Source organism: Furipterus horrens, unplaced genomic scaffold (assembly GCF_987537825.1).
Source record: "Furipterus horrens unplaced genomic scaffold, mFurHor1.1.pri manual_scaffold_1, whole genome shotgun sequence".
NCBI lineage: Eukaryota > Metazoa > Chordata > Mammalia > Chiroptera > Furipteridae > Furipterus > Furipterus horrens.
In genome coordinates this window covers 212438824-212458014 of record NW_028327171.1, presented here as the reverse complement: position 1 = coordinate 212458014, position 19191 = coordinate 212438824, and the positions used below count along the sequence as shown (strand labels likewise).

General features: G+C 43.2%; 1 protein-coding gene across 1 annotated transcript in view; it reads right to left on the bottom strand.

Annotated features, from left to right (window-relative positions):
• Positions 1 to 364: 364 nt before the first annotated feature.
• LOC150022759 (nuclear body protein SP140-like protein) overlaps positions 365 to 19191 on the bottom strand; it is a 36493-nt gene continuing 17666 nt past the window's right edge. The window contains exons 8-13 of the mRNA XM_090288451.1: positions 18137 to 18243; positions 2724 to 2839; positions 1956 to 2064; positions 1591 to 1668; positions 1232 to 1378; positions 365 to 472 (exon numbers count right to left, since the gene is read on the bottom strand). Of these exons, the coding sequence (XP_090144577.1) occupies positions 365 to 472; positions 1232 to 1378; positions 1591 to 1668; positions 1956 to 2064; positions 2724 to 2839; positions 18137 to 18243 (665 nt within the window). The remainder of the gene's footprint in view (positions 473 to 1231; positions 1379 to 1590; positions 1669 to 1955; positions 2065 to 2723; positions 2840 to 18136; positions 18244 to 19191) is intronic.

Sequence of the window (19191 nt, the reverse complement as noted above, 5' to 3'; positions counted from 1 at the left end):
ACGGACGGCTGCCGACGACGACCATCTGGCTAGACAGCGATCTAACTCATGAACCCCATCCTTAGGGCCTGCTTGCTAGGACGATTATGTTGTATCCCCTAGAGGAAGAGTCTGGGATGAGGTCTCTTCAGTAAATGATTTCTTGCGAGAATTCTCTCAGGTGCAGGAGGGGTGACGGAAGCAGGATTGCCCGGGGGGAAAGCTAAGCAAGGATGTGGTCACAGCTGAGACTGGCTCCAGCCTGACCCCTGTGAGGAGCATGCGTCATGCCAAGCAGAAGTGGGTTGGCAGCCAACCCTCCCAGCAGCTGTGAGATGAGAAGTCGGCCCCCAAAGGGGATTTCCCAGGGCACCAAGAGCACCCACTACACGGGTGAACTGTTCTCACTTGTTCCCTGAATAGCAAACACTTCCTTGAAAGTCTTCTCTAATTTCTCCTCCAGTCTAAGGCCCATTAGGCCAAAGTCATTGTACTGGGAAAAAAAGATAAATAACTACAAAAGTGATGCTGCGGCCTTCAAGAATAGCTGCATTGAACACCTATATTACCTTAACCAGGTTAAGATTTAAAAAACTCACGTGGCTAAGAGCAACTTCTGTGTCCTAAGGGCGCAATGAATTCGTGTTAACTAGACAGAAATGGCAAATGATGACCACACGTGGGGGCTCTATTTTTGTAATGCCTTGTGAAGCTTCTGCAGCTGTTTATTTATGTTATTCTCATCTATTCTATTATCTTACTTATTGGTTTGGGTTGTTTATTTTAGTGACAGAAGACTAATACGTGTTTTCTGTAACAATCAAATATTAAGTACAGCCAGTGACCTTCCTTTCACCTTGTCACTTCTGTTCCCCCTCTGGTGACCCTTGTCAACTACACGGTGATTCACATGCAAAGGACTCTGCAGTTTGGGATTTCTAAGAGGTCTGACTGAGGATATTTAGGGAGAGACGAGAACAACCGCGTGAGTTTAAGATGCAATCTTCTCCTTAGGTGTGGAGCAGGGAGAAAGCGACTCTTCTCAATGGGCACCTGTCACCTTTTCTCAGGGGCCTGGGATTCTGGCTGCAGGGACACCTCCTGACTCACTGTTACTCTCCCTGGTGAGCTTAAACCCTGAGTTTTAAAAGTCACTCTCATCACAAAAGACGAGGGAAACTAAAATTTCTCAGCACCGGGAAATAAGGGCAGAGTGACTCAACGGAAGGAAAATGAAAGGACAGCCTCTTACCGTGTAAGGTGCCCTGTGCTTCTGAAAGATGAGGCACATGTCCTGTACAGGGTTACCCTCCACTTGGGGGTAACCCTGCTCACTTAGCCTCTTCTTGATTTTGTCCAACCACATGGGTTCTTTCGGGTTTCGAGAAACTTCTTGAATCTGGTGGGAGAAAATATCATTGAGAGAGTTACTGCCATGCAATGGCTGCCTTCTGTGGATTCCCATCAAATCCAGCAGAAATACAAGGTGAAGATAAAGGCAGCTCGTGCTCTCCCTCCTGGTGGCTTCAGACCACAAACCCTACAGGTGCCCATGCCAAGGTCAGGCAACTTCATGGCGGCATGTATTCATGGTTTGTTGCTATTACTCACATAATAATAATATGGAATCTTCACAAAATATGAGTTCTCTGAATGGCAATAGACCTTCAAGAGGAGGAACTCACATTTCTACAAAAAAAAGAATGAAAAGCAACTTGGAGAGAATGAGTCCATGTATGTGCAGGCATGCCCACACCAGTCTTCTGGGAGTTTCCGCAAACAGCTTTGCTCTAGGAAAAAAGTCATGTAATGGCTGGATTAATTTTTTCTGGAGACAGGTTCTGGGGAGTTCTCACCATGGTTGAAGCACGGTCAGAGGAGCAGGCACTCTTTGGTACCTTCCTCTCACCCTGGGACTGCTTGACTTCTCACGTGGGAGCAGAAAGGAGAAGGCTTGGGGTTCAAACCCGACTCACCAGCTGCTCCTCAGGCCCCATCGGCCTCGCCGGGACCTCAGACTCCCCGAGACATGGCTGACGTCCCGAAGACGCCTTTATCCGGCAGAAGGTGCAACTCCACGGGCTCCTGAGATGTTGGGCAGAGTGAGCAAGGCAGAGCCCCAGAAAGAGCCACCGTCCCTCCGGCCGCCTTGTTCTCCTTTCGGGAATGGCTGATGGGCATGGCAGGGGGACCCCTGCGGAGACTCTAAGACCCCAGGAGCAAGTGGTCTGAGCTGATGACCCTCTAGCCATCAAGGGTAAAAGCGGGGGGTGAGCAGTGGGCTCTCTTTTCCCCACCTGACTGCTGGGAGCACAAGGAGCCTTGCCCACCAGACCTGAATATCAGAGGCAGGACATTAACACATCAGGACCTGAGGCCTTCATCAGCCAGTTGGAAGGGTGGTGAAATGAGGAAACCAGGCCATGTTTTTCTGCCTTTTCTAAATAAGTACAGAACACAAGCAATTGGCATTCCCACTCCCATAAACGGTAGTCTGTGCTGGGAAAGTTCTGGAAAGGACAGCAGCAATATGAAGGCCACCAGACTTAGCCTCCCAGAGGAGAGAGGAGAATGTTACCCTCCTGCTGCCAGCATCTTTCAACGGCTCCTGGGACCATATTGCTGGACCCTGTACCTCCGGTCCCACTCTGTCCCCATCAGGACACTAGGAGGAGCCCCGCAGGCGGCGTGTGCATGGCAGGAGGATGCGTCCCTAAAGGAGAGGGGGTCTGCATGTCACAAACCTCTTTGCTTGCACAGGTGGGAGGTGACAGTCCTCGTGAAAGGATCTGGGACAGGTACCACAGCGGAAGAGCTTTCCTCTATCCCGGCAGATCTCACATTTGTCAGGGTTTCCCACCTAGAAGGGAAAACAATGTCCACATCCCCATGAGCCCCTGGCGACCAGCGCTGTGGGAATCTAGGACTCATGGCCTTTGTGTGACCTGCACGGACTCCTGTGTGTTCCTCCTGAGCTCTGAGGGGACAGCACAGGGTGGAGGTTTCAGAAGAAGAATTCTGGGTCTGCAGTGAAGGTCAGGAGGAGTGGCCTGTGTGACCAGACCAGACAAGTCTTTCCTATAAAACCAGAGATTCCAACGCAGAATGACAGGCAGCAAAACAAGAGGATGATTTCATGGGAATCTGAAAAATGTTATTACCATGCAGATAAAATAAGTCCCTGAAATAGTGCTAAGCCCATTTGTCTACACCACAATAATATATTGGGTGGACAGTGGAAATGGATAATGTATTCAGAATTTGATAAGATGGAAAAGACTTCTTAGTATGGAAAGTAGCAAAAGATAAAAAGACAGTAATTCACAATTATTTTGAGTGATTTTCCGGGTTTTTGGGGTGAAAATAATTGGGTTGGCTGAATTGGGATTCTGGTAATTTCCTTTGTTATTAAAAATGACTGGATATGAGGGAGCACAGCTCCAAGGTATGTATTTCCAAGAGCTCCCACTCAGTGTTCTGGGGGGTCCTGATGTACGTCCCCAGTAGGCACTGAGATGCTCCAGGAGGGAGGCCTGGGCCACGTTTCTTCCTATCAGGGCAGACACTCACGAATTACCAGCATCATTCTCCAAAAGTGATGATCCCTCTCTCCAAAAAAACAAGAAAATGACAACCATAAACAATGTTTAATAATCTTGCATATATAATCTTCTTTACAGGTGTGCCTCTCTGGATCTTTGCCTAGCAACATAACAGAATCTCTCAAGAAGAGTGTGTAAGATACTAATGTCCTGGTCCCAACACCAAAGATTCTTAATCCATTGGTCTGGATGGGACACAGGAATTGGTATTCTTTGAGTCATAAAGTGGGTAATTTTATATATCAGAATCTTCTGGAAACTTTTCAATAATCCTAACGTACAAGTCATAGCACAGAGTGAGTACATCAGATTTTCTCTAGGGGGTAACCTAGGTCTTCAGATGACTCCAGTGTGCCACCTAAGTTGAGATTTAGCCTGAGCAGAGTCTGGTCAGTAAGCAGGGGAATATTATAAGTCATGTTGAATTGGCCTGTAATGTCTCTTCCAGGAAAGATACTAACAGGAGCGTGGGCATTCTTGCCCTCTCCTCCTTTGGCCCGGGGCCGTGAGACCTGGCCTTCTGTGTCTACGTCCATCCAAATAAAACCACACAAACCCTGGACTCCAGGGCTGTTGAGATGATTGAAGACTCCCTCAGTTGGCTGAAGGTCAAAGTCAGCTGGGATAAGATCTGAATCCTGTTGGGAGATTGCTCTGGAGGTAAAGCGTATGTAAATCTATTTGACTCTCCCTCTGCCGTGGATGTCATGTATCGATATTACTCCATCACATCCTATGGAGTGCTGCTCCCTGGAGTTGTGCAAAGGGGACTGTGCTTCAAATGAACACCATCTTGTCACAACAAAAGAAATCAATGTACGGGCGAGATCCAAGATGGCGGAGGAGTAAGTGGAAGCTACACTAACCTCCTCCCAGGACCAGTCTGGATTTACAACTTAATTTTGGAGAAATCATCTGGAATAACCAACGGAACACTAGCTGGAAAGAAGTCTTATAACCACGGAGAGACAGAAAAGGCCGCTACATCACAACGTGACCGGTAGGGAGTGCGGAGACGTGGAAGGGCTGGCTGGGCTCCCACGGGTGGCAGCTGAAGGGGCTGAGAAACAGCTCAGCAGCCGGGGATTCCCCCTGAGAAGGGCAGGGTCTAAACCCCCAGCTGGGCTTCCCAGCCTACAGCGACAGAGTGGAAAGTAAAATAGTATCAGCTGTGAAAAGCGAAAAGCCACAGGCTTTCTTGCTAGCCGGAGAGAAACAGCAGGAGAAAAAGAGCTCTTAAGTGGATCACATACGAAAATATTTTGGCCACCACTTACCCTGGGCTCAAGCAGAGGGAAGGCAGAGAGGACTGGAGACACTTGGGGAGAATTTGGCACGGTGGCTTTGAGGGGAGAACTGGAGGAGCAGCTGACTGGGTCCCAGTGCTGACTCATCCCCAGTACTGCGGGTAGACCATTCCCCTCCAAGTGGCGTCAGCCTGAGGGGAAGCAAAAGCCCTGCCTACAGGAATTAAGCTGCCACACCCACAGTCCTTAAGCCTGACAGCTAATCACAGATTGAATAGATTAACAATCAAAGAAGACAGACAACAGCAGTAGATCCCTGGAAGTCTCCAACAGGCTGCCTAGGGCCAGACTGGTACATGATCTGACGCCACCAGAGGCAGATCCAGGAAGTGCAGATCATTCCAAGAAGCACCAACAAACAATAGGAGTCAAAAAAATGGGGAGACAGAGAAACAACCTCCCATCAAAAGGAAAGGTAGAATCCCCAGAAAGAGTGCTAAATGAAATAGAGGGGAGCGAACTATCAGATATGGAATTCAAAACATGGATTATGGAGAAGCTGAATGAGCTCAGCGGAAACTTCAAAGAACTCCAGAAAAACTACAAGGAACTCACAGAAAATTACGTGAGCATGAAAAAGGACATAGAAGCTATCAATAAGAGCCAGGAGGAAATGAAAAATACGATCTCTGAATTGAAGAACACAGTAGAAGGAATTAAAAGCAGGCTAGAGGAAGCAGAAGATCGGATCAGCGAGCTGGAGGACAACCTACACAAAAACTCCCAGACAATGCAACAAAATGAAAAAAGACTGAACAAGACTGAAGAGGTTCTAAGACAGCTGCAGGACAACATGAAACGTAATAATATCCGTATCATAGGAATTCCAGAAGGAGAAGAAGAAGAGCAAGGGATAGAAAACCTCTTTGAAAAACTAATGACAGAAAACTTTCCTAACATGACGAGAGAAAGAGTCACGCAAGTCCAGGAAGCACAGAGGGTCCCAATGAAGATGAACCCCAACAGGCCCACCTCAAGACACATCATAATTAAAATGGCAACATTCAAAGACAAAGAGAGGATCCTAAAAGCAGCAAGAGAAAAACAACTAATAACATACAAGGGTACTCCAATAAGGCTATCATCAGATTTCTCAGCAGAAACACTACAAGCCAGAAGGGAATGGCAAAAAGTATTCCAAGCAATGAAAAACAAAGGCCTACAACCTAGAATACTATACCCAGCAAAGCTCTCATTCAAAATGGAGGGTGAAATAAGGAGCTTCCAAGACAAAAGAAGGCTAAAAGAATACATCTCCACCAAACCAGCAATGCAAGAGATGCTAAAAGGTCTGCTCTAAGAAGATAAAGAAACAGAGAGAGACAGAGAAGAACACGAGTACAAAGGGGAAAAATGACAATGAATAAGTACTTATCGGTAATAACCTTAAATGTAAATGGATTAAATGCTCCAATTAAAAGACATAGGGTAGCTGAATGGATTAGAAAGAATGACCCACATATATGCTGTCTACAAGAGACCCACCTTAGAACAAAAGATCTACACAGACTGAAAGTAAAGGGATGGAAAAATGTATTCCAAGCAAATGGACATGAAAAAAAAGCCGGGGTAGCAATACTTATATCAGACAAAACAGATTTCACAGCAAAGTCCATAAAAAGAGACAAAGAAGGGCATTTCATAATACTTAAGGGAAAAATCCATCAAGAAGATATAACCCTTATAAATATATATGCACCAAACTTAGGAGCACCCAAATATGTAAGGAAACTTTTGAAAGACTCCAAGAAAGATATAGACAACAACACACTCATAGTAGGGGACTTTAACACCCCATTGTCAACAATGGACAGATCTTCGAAGCAAAGAAACACCAAAGATATGGAGGCACTGAACAACACTCTAGATCAAATGGACTTAGTCGATATATATAGAAGTTTTCACCCCAAAGAAGCAAAATATACATACTTCTCAAGTGCACATGGAACATTTTCAAAGATAGACCACATGGTAGGACACAAAACAAGCCTTAACAAATTCAAGAAAATTGAAATTATATCAAGCATCTTCTCAGATCACAATGCCTTAAAATTGGAAATCAACCTCAAGGAAAAAACTCAAAAACATTCAAACTCATGGAGAATGAATAACATGCTATTAAATAATGAATGGGTTAACAATGACATCAAGGAAGAAATCAAAAAGTTTCTGGAAACTAATGATAATGAACACACAACAACCCAAAACCTATGGGATACAGCGAAAGCAGTCCTAAGAGGAAAGTTCATAGCAATACAGGCCTACCTAAAAAAGCTAGAGGAATATCTAATAAAAAATTTAACCCTACAGCTACAAGATCTAGAGGAAGAACAACAAGCAAAGCCCAGATCAAGTAGAAGGAAGGAAATCATCAAGATCAGAGCAGAATTAAATGACATAGAGTCTAAACTAACAATTCAAAAGATCAACAAAAGTAGGAGCTGGTTCTTTGAAAAAATAAACAAAATTGACAAGCCTTTAAGCAGGCTCATCAAGAAAAAAAGAGAGAGGACCCAAATAAATAAAATCAGAAATGAAAGAGGAGAAATCACAACTGATACCACAGAAATACAAAGGATTATAAGAAATTATTATGAACAACTGTATGGCAAGAAATTTGACAACCTAGAGGAAATGGACAGATTCCTGGAAACCTATAGTCTTCCCAAACTGAATCAAGAAGAAGCAGAAAGTCTGAATAGACCAATAACAGCTAGTGAAATTGAAGCAGTAATCAAAAAACTCCCAGCACACAAAAGCCCTGGACCGGATGGCTTCACAAGTGAATTCTACAAAACATTTAGGAAAGAACTAACTCCTATCCTTCTCAGACTATTCCAAAAGATACAAGAAGAGGGAAGACTGCCAAACTCATTCTATGAAGCCAGTATAACCCTAATTCCAAAACCAGGTCAAGACACAACAAAGAAAGAAAACTACAGGCCAATATCGCTGATGAACATAGATGCTAAAATCCTCAACAAAATATTGGCAAACCGGATCCAGCAACACATTAGAAAGATCATACACCACGATCAAGTAGGATTTATCCCAGGGATGCAAGGATGGTTTAACATTCGTAAATCAATAAACGTAATACACCACATAAACAAAATGAAAGACAAAAACCACATGATAATATCAATAGATGCAGAAAAAGCATTTGATAAAGTACAACACCCATTTATGATAAAAACTCTCAGCAAAATGGGAATAGAGGGAGCATACCTCAACATAATAAAGGCCATATATGAGAAACCTGAAGCCAACATCATACTCAATGGGCAAAAACTGAGAGCATTCCCCCTGAGATCAGGAACAAGACAAGGATGTCCGCTCTCCCCACTCCTATTCAACATAGTCTTGGAAGTTCTAGCCACCGCAATCAGACAAGAAAGAGAAATAAAAGGCATCCAAATTGGAAAAGAGGAAGTAAAACTGTCATTATTTGCAGATGACATGATAGTGTACATAGAAAACCCTATAGACTCCACAAAAAAACTACTCGACCTAATAAGTGAATTCGGCAAAATAGCAGGATACAAAGTCAATATTAAGAAATCAAAGGCATTTTTATACACCAACAATAAAAACTCAGAGATAGAAACTGAAAGAAAAATTCAATTTACCATAGCAACAAGAAAAATAAAATACCTAGGAATAAACTTAACCAAGGAGGTAAAAGACCTGTACTCAGAAAACTACATAACATTGAAGAAAGAAATTAAAGAAGATACAAATAAATGGAAGCATATACCATGCTCATGGATGGGAAGAATCAACATCATTAAAATGTCCATACTACCCAAAGCAATTTATAGATTCAATGCAATCCCTATTAAAATACCAGCAACATATTTCACAGACCTAGAACAAATACTTCAAAAATTTATATGGAACCAAAAAAGAGCCCGAATAGCCACAGCAATTTTGAGGAAGAAGAACACAGTAGGAGGAATCACAATACCTGATATCAAACTATACTACAAGGCCACGGTAATCAAAACAGTCTGGTACTGGCATAAAAACAGACATATAGATCAATGGAACAGAATAGAGAGCCCAGAAATAAGCCCAGGTTCATATGGTCAACTAATATTTGACAAAGGGGGAAAGAACATCAAATGGAGTGAAAAGAGCCTCTTCAACAAATGGTGTTGGGAGAACTGGACAGGGACATGCAAAAAAATGAAACTAGACCACCAACTTACACCATACACCAGAATAAACTCAAAATGGATCAAAGACTTAAATGTAAGCCGTGATACCATAAAAGTCCTAGAGGAAAAAATAGGCAGGAAAATTTCAGATATCCCACGTAGCAACATTTTCACTGATATATCTCCTAAGGCAAGGGAAATAAAGGAAAGAATAAACAAATGGGACTACATCAAACTAAAAAGTTTCTGCTCAGCTAAAGAAAACATCAGCAAGATGAAAAGGAAACCAACCATATGGGAAAATATATTCGCCAATGACATCTCAGACAAGGGATTGATCTCCAAAATATATAAAGAACTCATACGACTCAACACCAAGAAGACAGACAACCCAATTAAAAAATGGGCAAAGGACCTGAACAAACACTTCTCCAAAGAAGACATACAGAGGGCCCATAGACATATGAAAATATGCTCAACATCACTAGCCATCAGAGAGATGCAAATAAAAACCACAATGAGATACCACCTCACACCAGTCAGAATGGCCATAATCAACAAATCAACAAACAACTTGTGCTGGAGAGGATGCGGAGAAACGGGAACCCTGGTGCATTGCTGGTGGGAATGCAGACTGGTGCAGCCACTATGGAAAACAGTTTGGAATTTCCTCAAAAAACTAAAAATGGAACTGCCTTTTGAACCAGCAATTCCATTACTGGGATTATATCCGAAAAATCCTGAAACACCAATTCAAAAGAACCTATGCACTCCAATGTTCATAGCAGCACTATTTACAATAGCCAAGTGCTGGAAACAACCTAAATGCCCATCTGTAGATGAGTGGATCAAAAAACTGTGGTACATTTACACAATGGAGTTCTATGTAGCAGAAAGAAAGAAGGAACTTCTACCATTTGCAACAACATGGATGGAACTAGAGAGAATTATGCTTAGCGAAATAAACCAGGCAACGAAAGAAAAATACGTTATGCTGTCACCTATTACAGGAAACTAATGAACAACACAAACAAATGAGCAAAATTGAACCAGAGGTATGTAAACAAGGAGTAGACTAACAGTAACAAGGGGGGAGGGGGGAGGGAGAAAAGGGGGTAAGAAGGGGAAGTGTAAAATCAAAGAACATGTATAAATGACCCACAGACATGGGCAACTGAGTGGGGACTGAATGTGGGGGAAGGGAGGGGCAGGATACAGGGAAGCAAGAGGGGAAAAAAAAAAAAAAGAGAGACAACTGTAATGGAAAAACAAACAAAAAATTTTTTTTTTAGTGGGGGAAAATGAAAATATGAAGAATGGAAATGCCAGTTCAGTGAATATTAGGACAAAGATTTTCCTTCACGTTGTATATTTTTCTCCCTATTTGATCTCTCCAGAGTTTGGCATTCTAAACAAGTAAGTAATGACTTAAGTTTCTTTGCATAGACCTAATAAGACCAGTTGTTAATAGAGGTTCCTTTTTCTGAACAAGCCTTTGACTGGAATGTCAAGCCTAAAGGAGACATGCTTGTGCTCATGTTGTTACCAAAAAGCCCTAAGGAACTGGGAATGACTTTCAAAGGTAATAAAAGCCCGCGAAATAAAAGGCCTGCTGCCATGGTTGGTTGTGCGGTCCACAGCAATCTCTCCAGGGAAGGAACGAAGGTTGTTTTCCTGAAAGATGGCTAGAAGGGACCTTAAGGCACAATGGAAAACCAGAAAGACTTGGAAAGGACAGGTGTGTACAGGCAAGGATGAATGCCAGGTATGTGGCCCAGCTTCTGTGCACTGAAGAGCAGACTGAGGGCCACCCTAAATGTTCCTTGGGTAAGTTCCAGCAAAACAGAACTAAAGATCATAAGTGATCATTTGCTGCTCTTGTTATGCTTATGCAAATGAACAGGATAAATTAAAAATGGACTTAATGTAGTCCCTTTAAAGACAAGGAGGGTAATCTTAGGGAGAAAAATCAGTATTCAAGGAAAATCACAATGATCAGTGGCAGACTGTAAAGTAGGGCAGCTAACCGTCTTAAAAGTTTCTTCTCATTTAAAAAATGGTTTCACTTGAAAATTAAACCATATCTGTGATATCACCAAAGAGATTCAAGTTGCAGGCAAGTAGAATGTCAAGTGCCTTGCAACTGTATGTCTTCCCAATAAGACAGTCTTACAGATTTAGAGACTTTTTTGTTGGTTATGTTACATAAATTAACATGTGTTTTCTGTTTTCAAAGGGCATAAGCCTATGACCGCATTACCTGAGTGATTGTCTGTACGCATAAGCCTCACTTAATCCTCTCTGCAGTGCTGCCTCCGGAGACTCAACAGTTTGGCTGAACTAAATGGCTGAGTTGGTGAAGAATGGGGTGGTCTGTGGGCTTCACTTTAAAACTGAATTCTCTTTTCTATCCTAATGGCTTGGACAGAAAGGGCCCAGAGGTCTGAGAGGGGGGAAACATAAACTATTTCCCTCAGCCCAAACTAAATAAAATGGGCAAAAGGGTTTTGGACAGGAGAGATGTGCCTAGCACACCTTCCTCCAAAGAAGCCCTTTTTTTTTTTTTTTTTTTTTTTTCTCCTAATGTGGAACATTGAAAAATTAATCCCTGCCTTTTGCCACCTAGTAGTTATGGATTGAATGATGCTTTTTAACCCTTTTTGCCAAATCTGTTGCCCCCAGAACACAACAAGGATGCCAGCCTGCTAAACCAAGCACGCCGTTGTCCGGAGACAGCCAACTGACATGGAGTCTGCATGATCCTTCCCCATGTGGGAAGGCCACCCTCCCCTCCACACCCCCACTCTTATTAGGGATTTCTGGACCCAAGGGTAGGTAGGACGACGACCATGTCCAGCTTGAAGCAGCTAGAGGAGCTTGAGACCTTCGCCCATTGTCCTTTACAAGATTACAAAGGGTCTTAATATCTGAGAGGGAGGGATAGTTATTTTTTACGAACCATGGGTATGGACTTGGGGGGGGATGCTGGGGGAGGGAGATACTGGGTGGAGGGGAGTAAAGGGGAAAAAAATTGGAACTACTGTAACAGCATAATCAATAAAATATATTTTTAAAAAAAAAAAAAAAAAAAAAAGAAATCAATGTACGATTTAGCTTAGAGAGAGGAATCTTCCATAATTTGGGCAGACCTTAAAGCAGGCAGCGACATGGATCAGTTTGAATAAAAATGCCCACGACTTGCTAAGTGGTGATGGTTTTATTCCTAACCTCCAGCTTGGCACCTTGATGGCTTCCTTGAGGTTGGAGGAAGGGCTTCTATAAAGGACCCACCTGCCCTGCGTACACTTCTCAGCAGGATTCATGACAGGATGTACATCTTGAATTTGCCTGCTTGGCCTGGTCAGTTCCTTCTGCCTGAAGCATAAAAAACCATCTTAGCTCCATCTGCACTGTGGAGTGAATATTTGGCCCTTTCCTTCTTCCCCTTCCACCTTCTTTAAAATGCTGCCATTCTCTCACATGTGAACCTTACCTGCAATCTGCAAGGCCCGCCCTGCCTATTTCTACTTCGAGTCCCATCTCTAGAAACCCCAGTGGTCTAGAGCTCTGCCTCTCCTACTCCTGGGGAAACGAGAAGGTTTCCACCAAAGGGAAAGGATGCTTTCATGTTGAGACACCCAACTCCAGAACCATCTACCTGACATGGGTGATGTGTCTGCTGTTCTCTGTTCAACACAAACAGTAACATGTTCTGAGTGTGAGCACACTTCAGGGAAAGGAGGCAAAGACACGGATGACGTACCGAGGGAAAAGGCCTGGGTCATATTGGGGCTATAGAGGGCAGTTAGTACTTCCACACAGGTCAACTAAGATACCGGTATGCGGCTTCGATATTCTCTGCTGAAAAAAGAGAAAGACTGAGTGACGCTAAGGAATGAATGTTTGCATCCATCGCTTCTTTAAACAGCCACCTTTTGACGGATTCAATTCACAGCCTATCCATTATCTCACACGTATTTTTATGGACCTGTATACAGTGATCCCTCACTTATCGTGGGTATTATGTTCTAGAACCCCCCCCCTCGTAATAGGTGAAAGTCCGCGAGGTAGGAAACTTACATTTATTTTAGTATTTACTGTACAGTAACACAAAATCCCATGACATAGCGAAAAATCCACGATAAATAATTAAATATTGTACAGAAGTCCCTCTCTATATCACGGTTCACTTATCGCGGCCTCACTGTATCACGAGATTTTAAAAAAATATTATATTTAATTATGTAGCACGGACTTTTCACTATATCGCAGGACTTTGCGGTACTGTATACGTATGTTGTCCAAGTGACGTAGGTTTAGGAGTGTAGAATAAATGTAAGGTTCATACTTCACGGGGGGGTCTGGAACGTAATACCCACGATAAGTGAGGGAACACTGTACTGTATTTTACTCTCACAATGTATTGGGGAAGCAAGGCAGGATTTAACTATTTTTGTGTCCTCAGGTTGTAATATCCAAGATAGGCAAGAATATACAGTGGGGAAAAGACAGTCTCCTTAATAAATGATATCAGAAAAGCCAAACGGACACCTACAAAGTATTCTCCGTGGCATTTCCACCTGCCTCAGATTATCTTTCCAAGGATATTTCAACAGCAAGATGCCTTGGCAATGAGACAATGTAGCCCGCTGGGTGAGAGGGCAGATTTGCTTCCTGACCGCTACAAAGCCAGAGAACATCTCCCTCCTCAGAAGTATTCCAGGATAGTACAGTCAGATAATAAGATAATGTCTCCTTCAGGAGGAAGGTTAGAGCAGGGTTAATAACACGTTTATTAAACCCTTTCTAAGACTGGGAATTTCTGACAGATAGGAACAGTTTCTGAAGCTTGTATTCATCAATTTGGCATAGCCTCTATGTGCCTTATTACCCCTACATGGGTTTGCAAGAAAAAGAAGAACTAATGCATCTATCCTAAGTCCTAGCAATTTCATTTCTAAAAATTTATACAAGAGGTATGAAGGCACAGAGCCAGAGAAGGACTTCTACAAAAATGTTTATTGCACCATTTCCGTATTAGCCCCAAACGGGCACATCTGTGGGAGAATATACACACAAAATTTGGTAGATTCATATAATGTGCTCTACTTAGCAATAAAAAAGAAAAAAACTACTGATACATTCATTCAACAACATGAATAAAACACAGATTTATTAGGCTGAGTGGAAAAATTTTTTCAATAAAATAAGTTTTTAAACAAACCAAATGAAGTTACCATAAAACACATAAGAATAGTAATTGCCTCTGATCAGTGAGGGGTAAGGATATAACAGAGGAGCATCAGAGTTTTTTCCAGAATGATGGTTATGTTCTGTATCTTGATATTATTTGTATTATAGTATTCCCTCACTTATCGCGGGTATTACGTTCTAGACCCCCCCCCTTGAAGTAGGAACCCTACATTTATTCTACACTCTAAAACCTACGTCACTTTGACAACATACGTATACAGTACTGCAAAATCCCGTGATATAGCAAAAAATCTGTGATAAATAATTAAATATAATATTTTTTAAAATCCCGCGATACAGTGAGGCCGTGATAAGTGAACCACGATACAGCGAGGGACTACTGTATACAGGAGAATGCATTTATCAGAACTCACTGAATGATACACAATATTTGTAAAATTCATTGTAAATTTTATCTCAGAAGAAAGCAGTTTACAGTTAAGCTGGCAAATGTTAAATATTAATAATGTCTTGTGCATCACACACTGATTTAAAGTAAGTGAAATGCAACGGTGCTACCGTCAGAAACTGACATGAACTTCACTGGGCGAAGTCAAGTGTCCACAGGGATTTATTTGTTCCTTTCTGGAGGCTATAGAGGATAATCCATCACTTAATCTTTTCTAATTTCTGAAGTTGCCCACATTTCTTGGCTCATTGTCTCTTGTCTGCATCTAAAGCCAGACTCATTGGATCTCTCTGATTACCCGGGATAATCTCCCCATCTCAAGATCCCTAATCACATCCTCAAACTCTCTTTCACCAGGGAGAGAAACAGATGACAAATTCCAGGGATTAGACACGGACAGCTCTGTTTCTGTTGGTTAAAATTCTCAAGAATCTTATGGATCGCCCATGTATGTCATGGGGATTTTCTCCATTAGTCAAAAGGCTCCTCCACAGACCTTTCCCCTGTAATTATATATCTGTGTTTTACTTCTGCTGAGGGGGTTAGAGGGGATCTACGGGTCACACATTTAATCTCTTCAAGGAACCTTGTATATGACTGACTTCCTTGATCTTTTGTTACTTCTGAAGCATTAGCGAAAAGTTTATTAAGCGACATTCTTGGTTACTTCTGCAGAGCACACTTTCCTGAAAGTGAATGAACTAATTTTAGCATCTTTTGCAACCTGAACAGGCTGAGAAGTTTTCGGACCATCAAGTCCTACTTTTAGTTGTTTTGTTGAGCAATTCCACCCTTGATTTTATATCTCTCCTCTCCCATTTTACTCGAAGCTGAAAAAAAAAAAAGCTGGGTCTTCATCACTTGCTCAGAAATCTCCTTAGATATATACCCAGAAAGTTCTGCTTTCCACAGCTTCAGAAAAGTTTTTCTCTCTGCTTTCTGCCTTTATTTAATAAGGATCCTCTTTCTCCAGTTTCCAAAAACTGGTTCCTTATTTCCTTCCCGCCCATCAGCAGTCACGCCTTGAACCTCCATATTTCTACTGACATCTGTTTGGCGTGATTTATGTATTCCCTAAGACAAGACAGGTTCTCTTTCCCACGTTCTGCACCTCCATCTGAGTCCTCACTAGTAGTCTTTGCACACTTCTACTGACAAACTGCTCCGGACCATGGAGACATTGTTCTCATTTTACTTAAATTTCTTCTCACTGCCCAGTTTCCCTCTGCCCGTTGCCCAGTTCCTAAGTCATGTCCACCTTCTTAGGGGTGTGTTACAGTTGCACAGTAACCAAGATCTGCATTGCTCTTCTGTAGCCGTCATAACAAATGACCACAAATGTAGTGCCTTAAAACAATGCAAGTTTATTATCTTACAGATACATTGGTCAGACATCTGACAAGGGCTAAAACACAGGTTTCGGGAGGCCTTCGTTCCTTCCCGAAGGCTGTGGAGGAGAAGCTATTTCCGTGACTCTTCCAACTTCTCTCCGTGTAACCCATATTCCTTGTTCCTCTTCTTCATCTTTGCAGCCCACAACATTGCATCTCTTTATGACTGCCTTTCAGGCAATTCCTTTCTCCACATCTGAAAACACTTCTTCTCTATAAAGCCCATTGATTATGTTACAGAAACAGGGGAGTCCAAAAATCGCCCGAGTTTGCTGCTGGGGGATGGGGAGAAGTAAGCAGCTTTTCAAATGCTTCCACATGCCTGAGGCTGGTGGCTACTGTCTTTCTTATGCAAATGGCTTTAATGCATCCAAAGCCTGAGGCAGATGGGAGGAGTCTTGAACCAGGGGACGGTATGGAAAGCACACAGAGCCTACGTAAGGGTCTGTGAATGGTCAGAACTGTTTGCAACGCCCACTGCGTCAGATGATGCAGTCAGGGATATATAAGCAGCTGCAGACATTTTAGCGGAGACTGTCTCTGGCTCTCGCTCGTGCTCTCACTCTGGGACTCTCGCTCTCTGACTCGGGCTCTCACTCGCGCTCTGGCTCTGGCGCTCTGACTCTCTCTCTGGCATGCTCGTGCGCTCGCTCTCGCTCTCGCGCTCTCTCATGTGCTCCCTCCACGTGGCTTGGTGAAGGGGCCTTCTCCATGTGGCTTGGAGAAGGGGTCTCCAGGCTGCTTTAAGAGGCTCTCGCCATGCGGTTTTGAGAAGGAGAGGAGATCCGCGCGGTTTGCAGGAAGAAGGCAGTTTGCAAGGAGGCTGAGAATCCAGGTGGTTCTGCATTGAGAGCTGGAGGGCACCACAGCACAGAAAGGACCTCCCCAATCAGATTGAATGATTGGCAGCTGCTGGTAAAGCTGAACTGTGTTTGGAAAGTAGGGAAACGGTTTCTCTGACTTTCCTAAAACTAGCCTGGTTTGGAAGGGGGGGAGGCAAGGATATGTGTTTGTGGGTATTTTAAAGAGCGTAAGACTTAATAACAGAAATCCGCAATAACTAAATCTATATAACTGTTAAATAAACAATTCTTTTTCTTTTCACCAAACTCTGGTATTGAGAGTTATAATTTTGGCGGCGGGCAATCGGGCCCCTAACTAAAGAGCCCGTGGGTTTGTTTTCAATTGGAGCAGCCCAGGGGTTCTGTAACAATTTGGCAACCCAGATGGGACATTAATAATTGCCCGTGGCAGGTCGACCCCCTTAGGAGACACCAGGGGGTCACCTTCTGAGGGCGCTGACCGCCTAGGCACGCCAGTGTGGTGAAAAGAAAATAGAACTGAGAAGGGATTAGAGAAGTAAGGTTGTTTGCTAAAACGTATTTCTGAAGTATTTCTGAAATAATGGCACCGTGGATGCTAGATTTGTTTGTCCGGTTAGGAGAATTTCTGGAAGTAAAAGAATTATGGATGCCGGAGTGGTATATATGTTTTCTAGTCCTTGGGATTGTTTTGGTTATAGCCATTAGCATGTATGTCTGGGTTAATAAAAGCAGTTCTGGGCAAGTCCCTGATGGCAGCCCACTGGAGAGAATTTTGGAAAATTAGGATATGTACTGTCGTTATCCTATGACTAAGAAAATATTAATTTATTACTGTAACACTGTTTGGCCTGAGTATGTTCTGGGTGGTAAGAAAAGGTGGCCTGTGAATGGTTCTCTGAATTACCATGTGATTAATCAATTAAAGGGGTACTGTCTGCAATCGGGAAGTTGGGAAGATGTTTATTATCTAAATGCATTTGTAGAGTTGCATAATAAGACCTTAGCAGAAATGGAGGCCCAAATAATGGTGCAGAGGAAAAAGGAGATCTCAAAACCTTTTCCTGAGAGTCAAACGCCGGAAGAAAGGGAAAATGAGGAAGTAGCCCTCTTTAATTCTCTAAATCTGGGAGACAAAGGCCCTAATTTGGCACCAAGCCAGGCACAGGTGGGGGCGGTTCAGGAGGCCCTAGCTTCCGGGGCAGTGGCTCTACCTCCTCTGCAGGAGGCCCAGGCTTCCGTGGCGGCAGTTCCTGTGGCGCAGCGCCCTCTGCAGGCGGATGCAGCTCCTGCAGCGCCAGTGGCGACGGCACAGCGCCCTCTGCAGGTGGAGGCTGCTTCCACCATACCACCTCCAGAGATGGAAGTGGCTTCCAAGGTGCCCGCCCTTTTGCAAACTCAAGGGACTTCTCTCGCGCCACCCTTTTTGGAGCTGGCCTCTGAAGTGACTGCAAAGCCAATGACTCCACCCCTGCAGGAGGAGAAATGGGTCTCTCCCTCCAGAGCCCGCATGAAGGTTGTGAATTGGACACTAAGTCTCATAGGTATACTGCCATTTTGGGTAAGCCACATGAGTGCTCCACCATGGTGGATGAGTCACGTGGGTTTGCCACCATCTTGTGGGTGGTACTTATGGGTGCCACTGTCTTCAAAGATGCTGGATGTAATGCTGCCACCGTCTTTGAAGTGGACAAAATGGTGGGTTAGGTATGCTCTTAAGGTGATGTGCTTTGTTTGCAAAATGGTATATGTCTAAACATTCAAGTCATTGTTGCATGAGAGGTATTTGCAAGGTCTAAGATTCAGAAAACTTTAGAATATCTACAAATCTAGGGAAATTTTAGCTACCAAATACTGAGTTTGGGTTGAGTCCTTTACAGTGTGGAAAAGAATTGGAAATGGGTTATGGTTAAATCTGAATGGGTAAATATATAGAAAGGTTGTGAAAGTTTTTAAACCTGGGAAAAGGGAAACCTCAACTACTTGTGGTCTAATTGTATGGTTACTGTACCTCTGTATTGGCATTTAGCCTTGGGACCTATAAAAGGTCATTCGGAATTCCCTGTGTTGGGATTGGCATTAGCCATTGGGGACCTATGAAAGGTCATTTGGAATTCCCTGTGTTGGGATTGGCATTAGCCATTGGTGACCTAGGAAAGGTCATCTGGAATTCCCTGGATTGGCATCAGCCTTGGGACCCATGAAAGGTCATTTGGAATTCCCTGTATTGGTTTGGCATTAGCCACTGGAGACCTATGTAAGGTCTAGA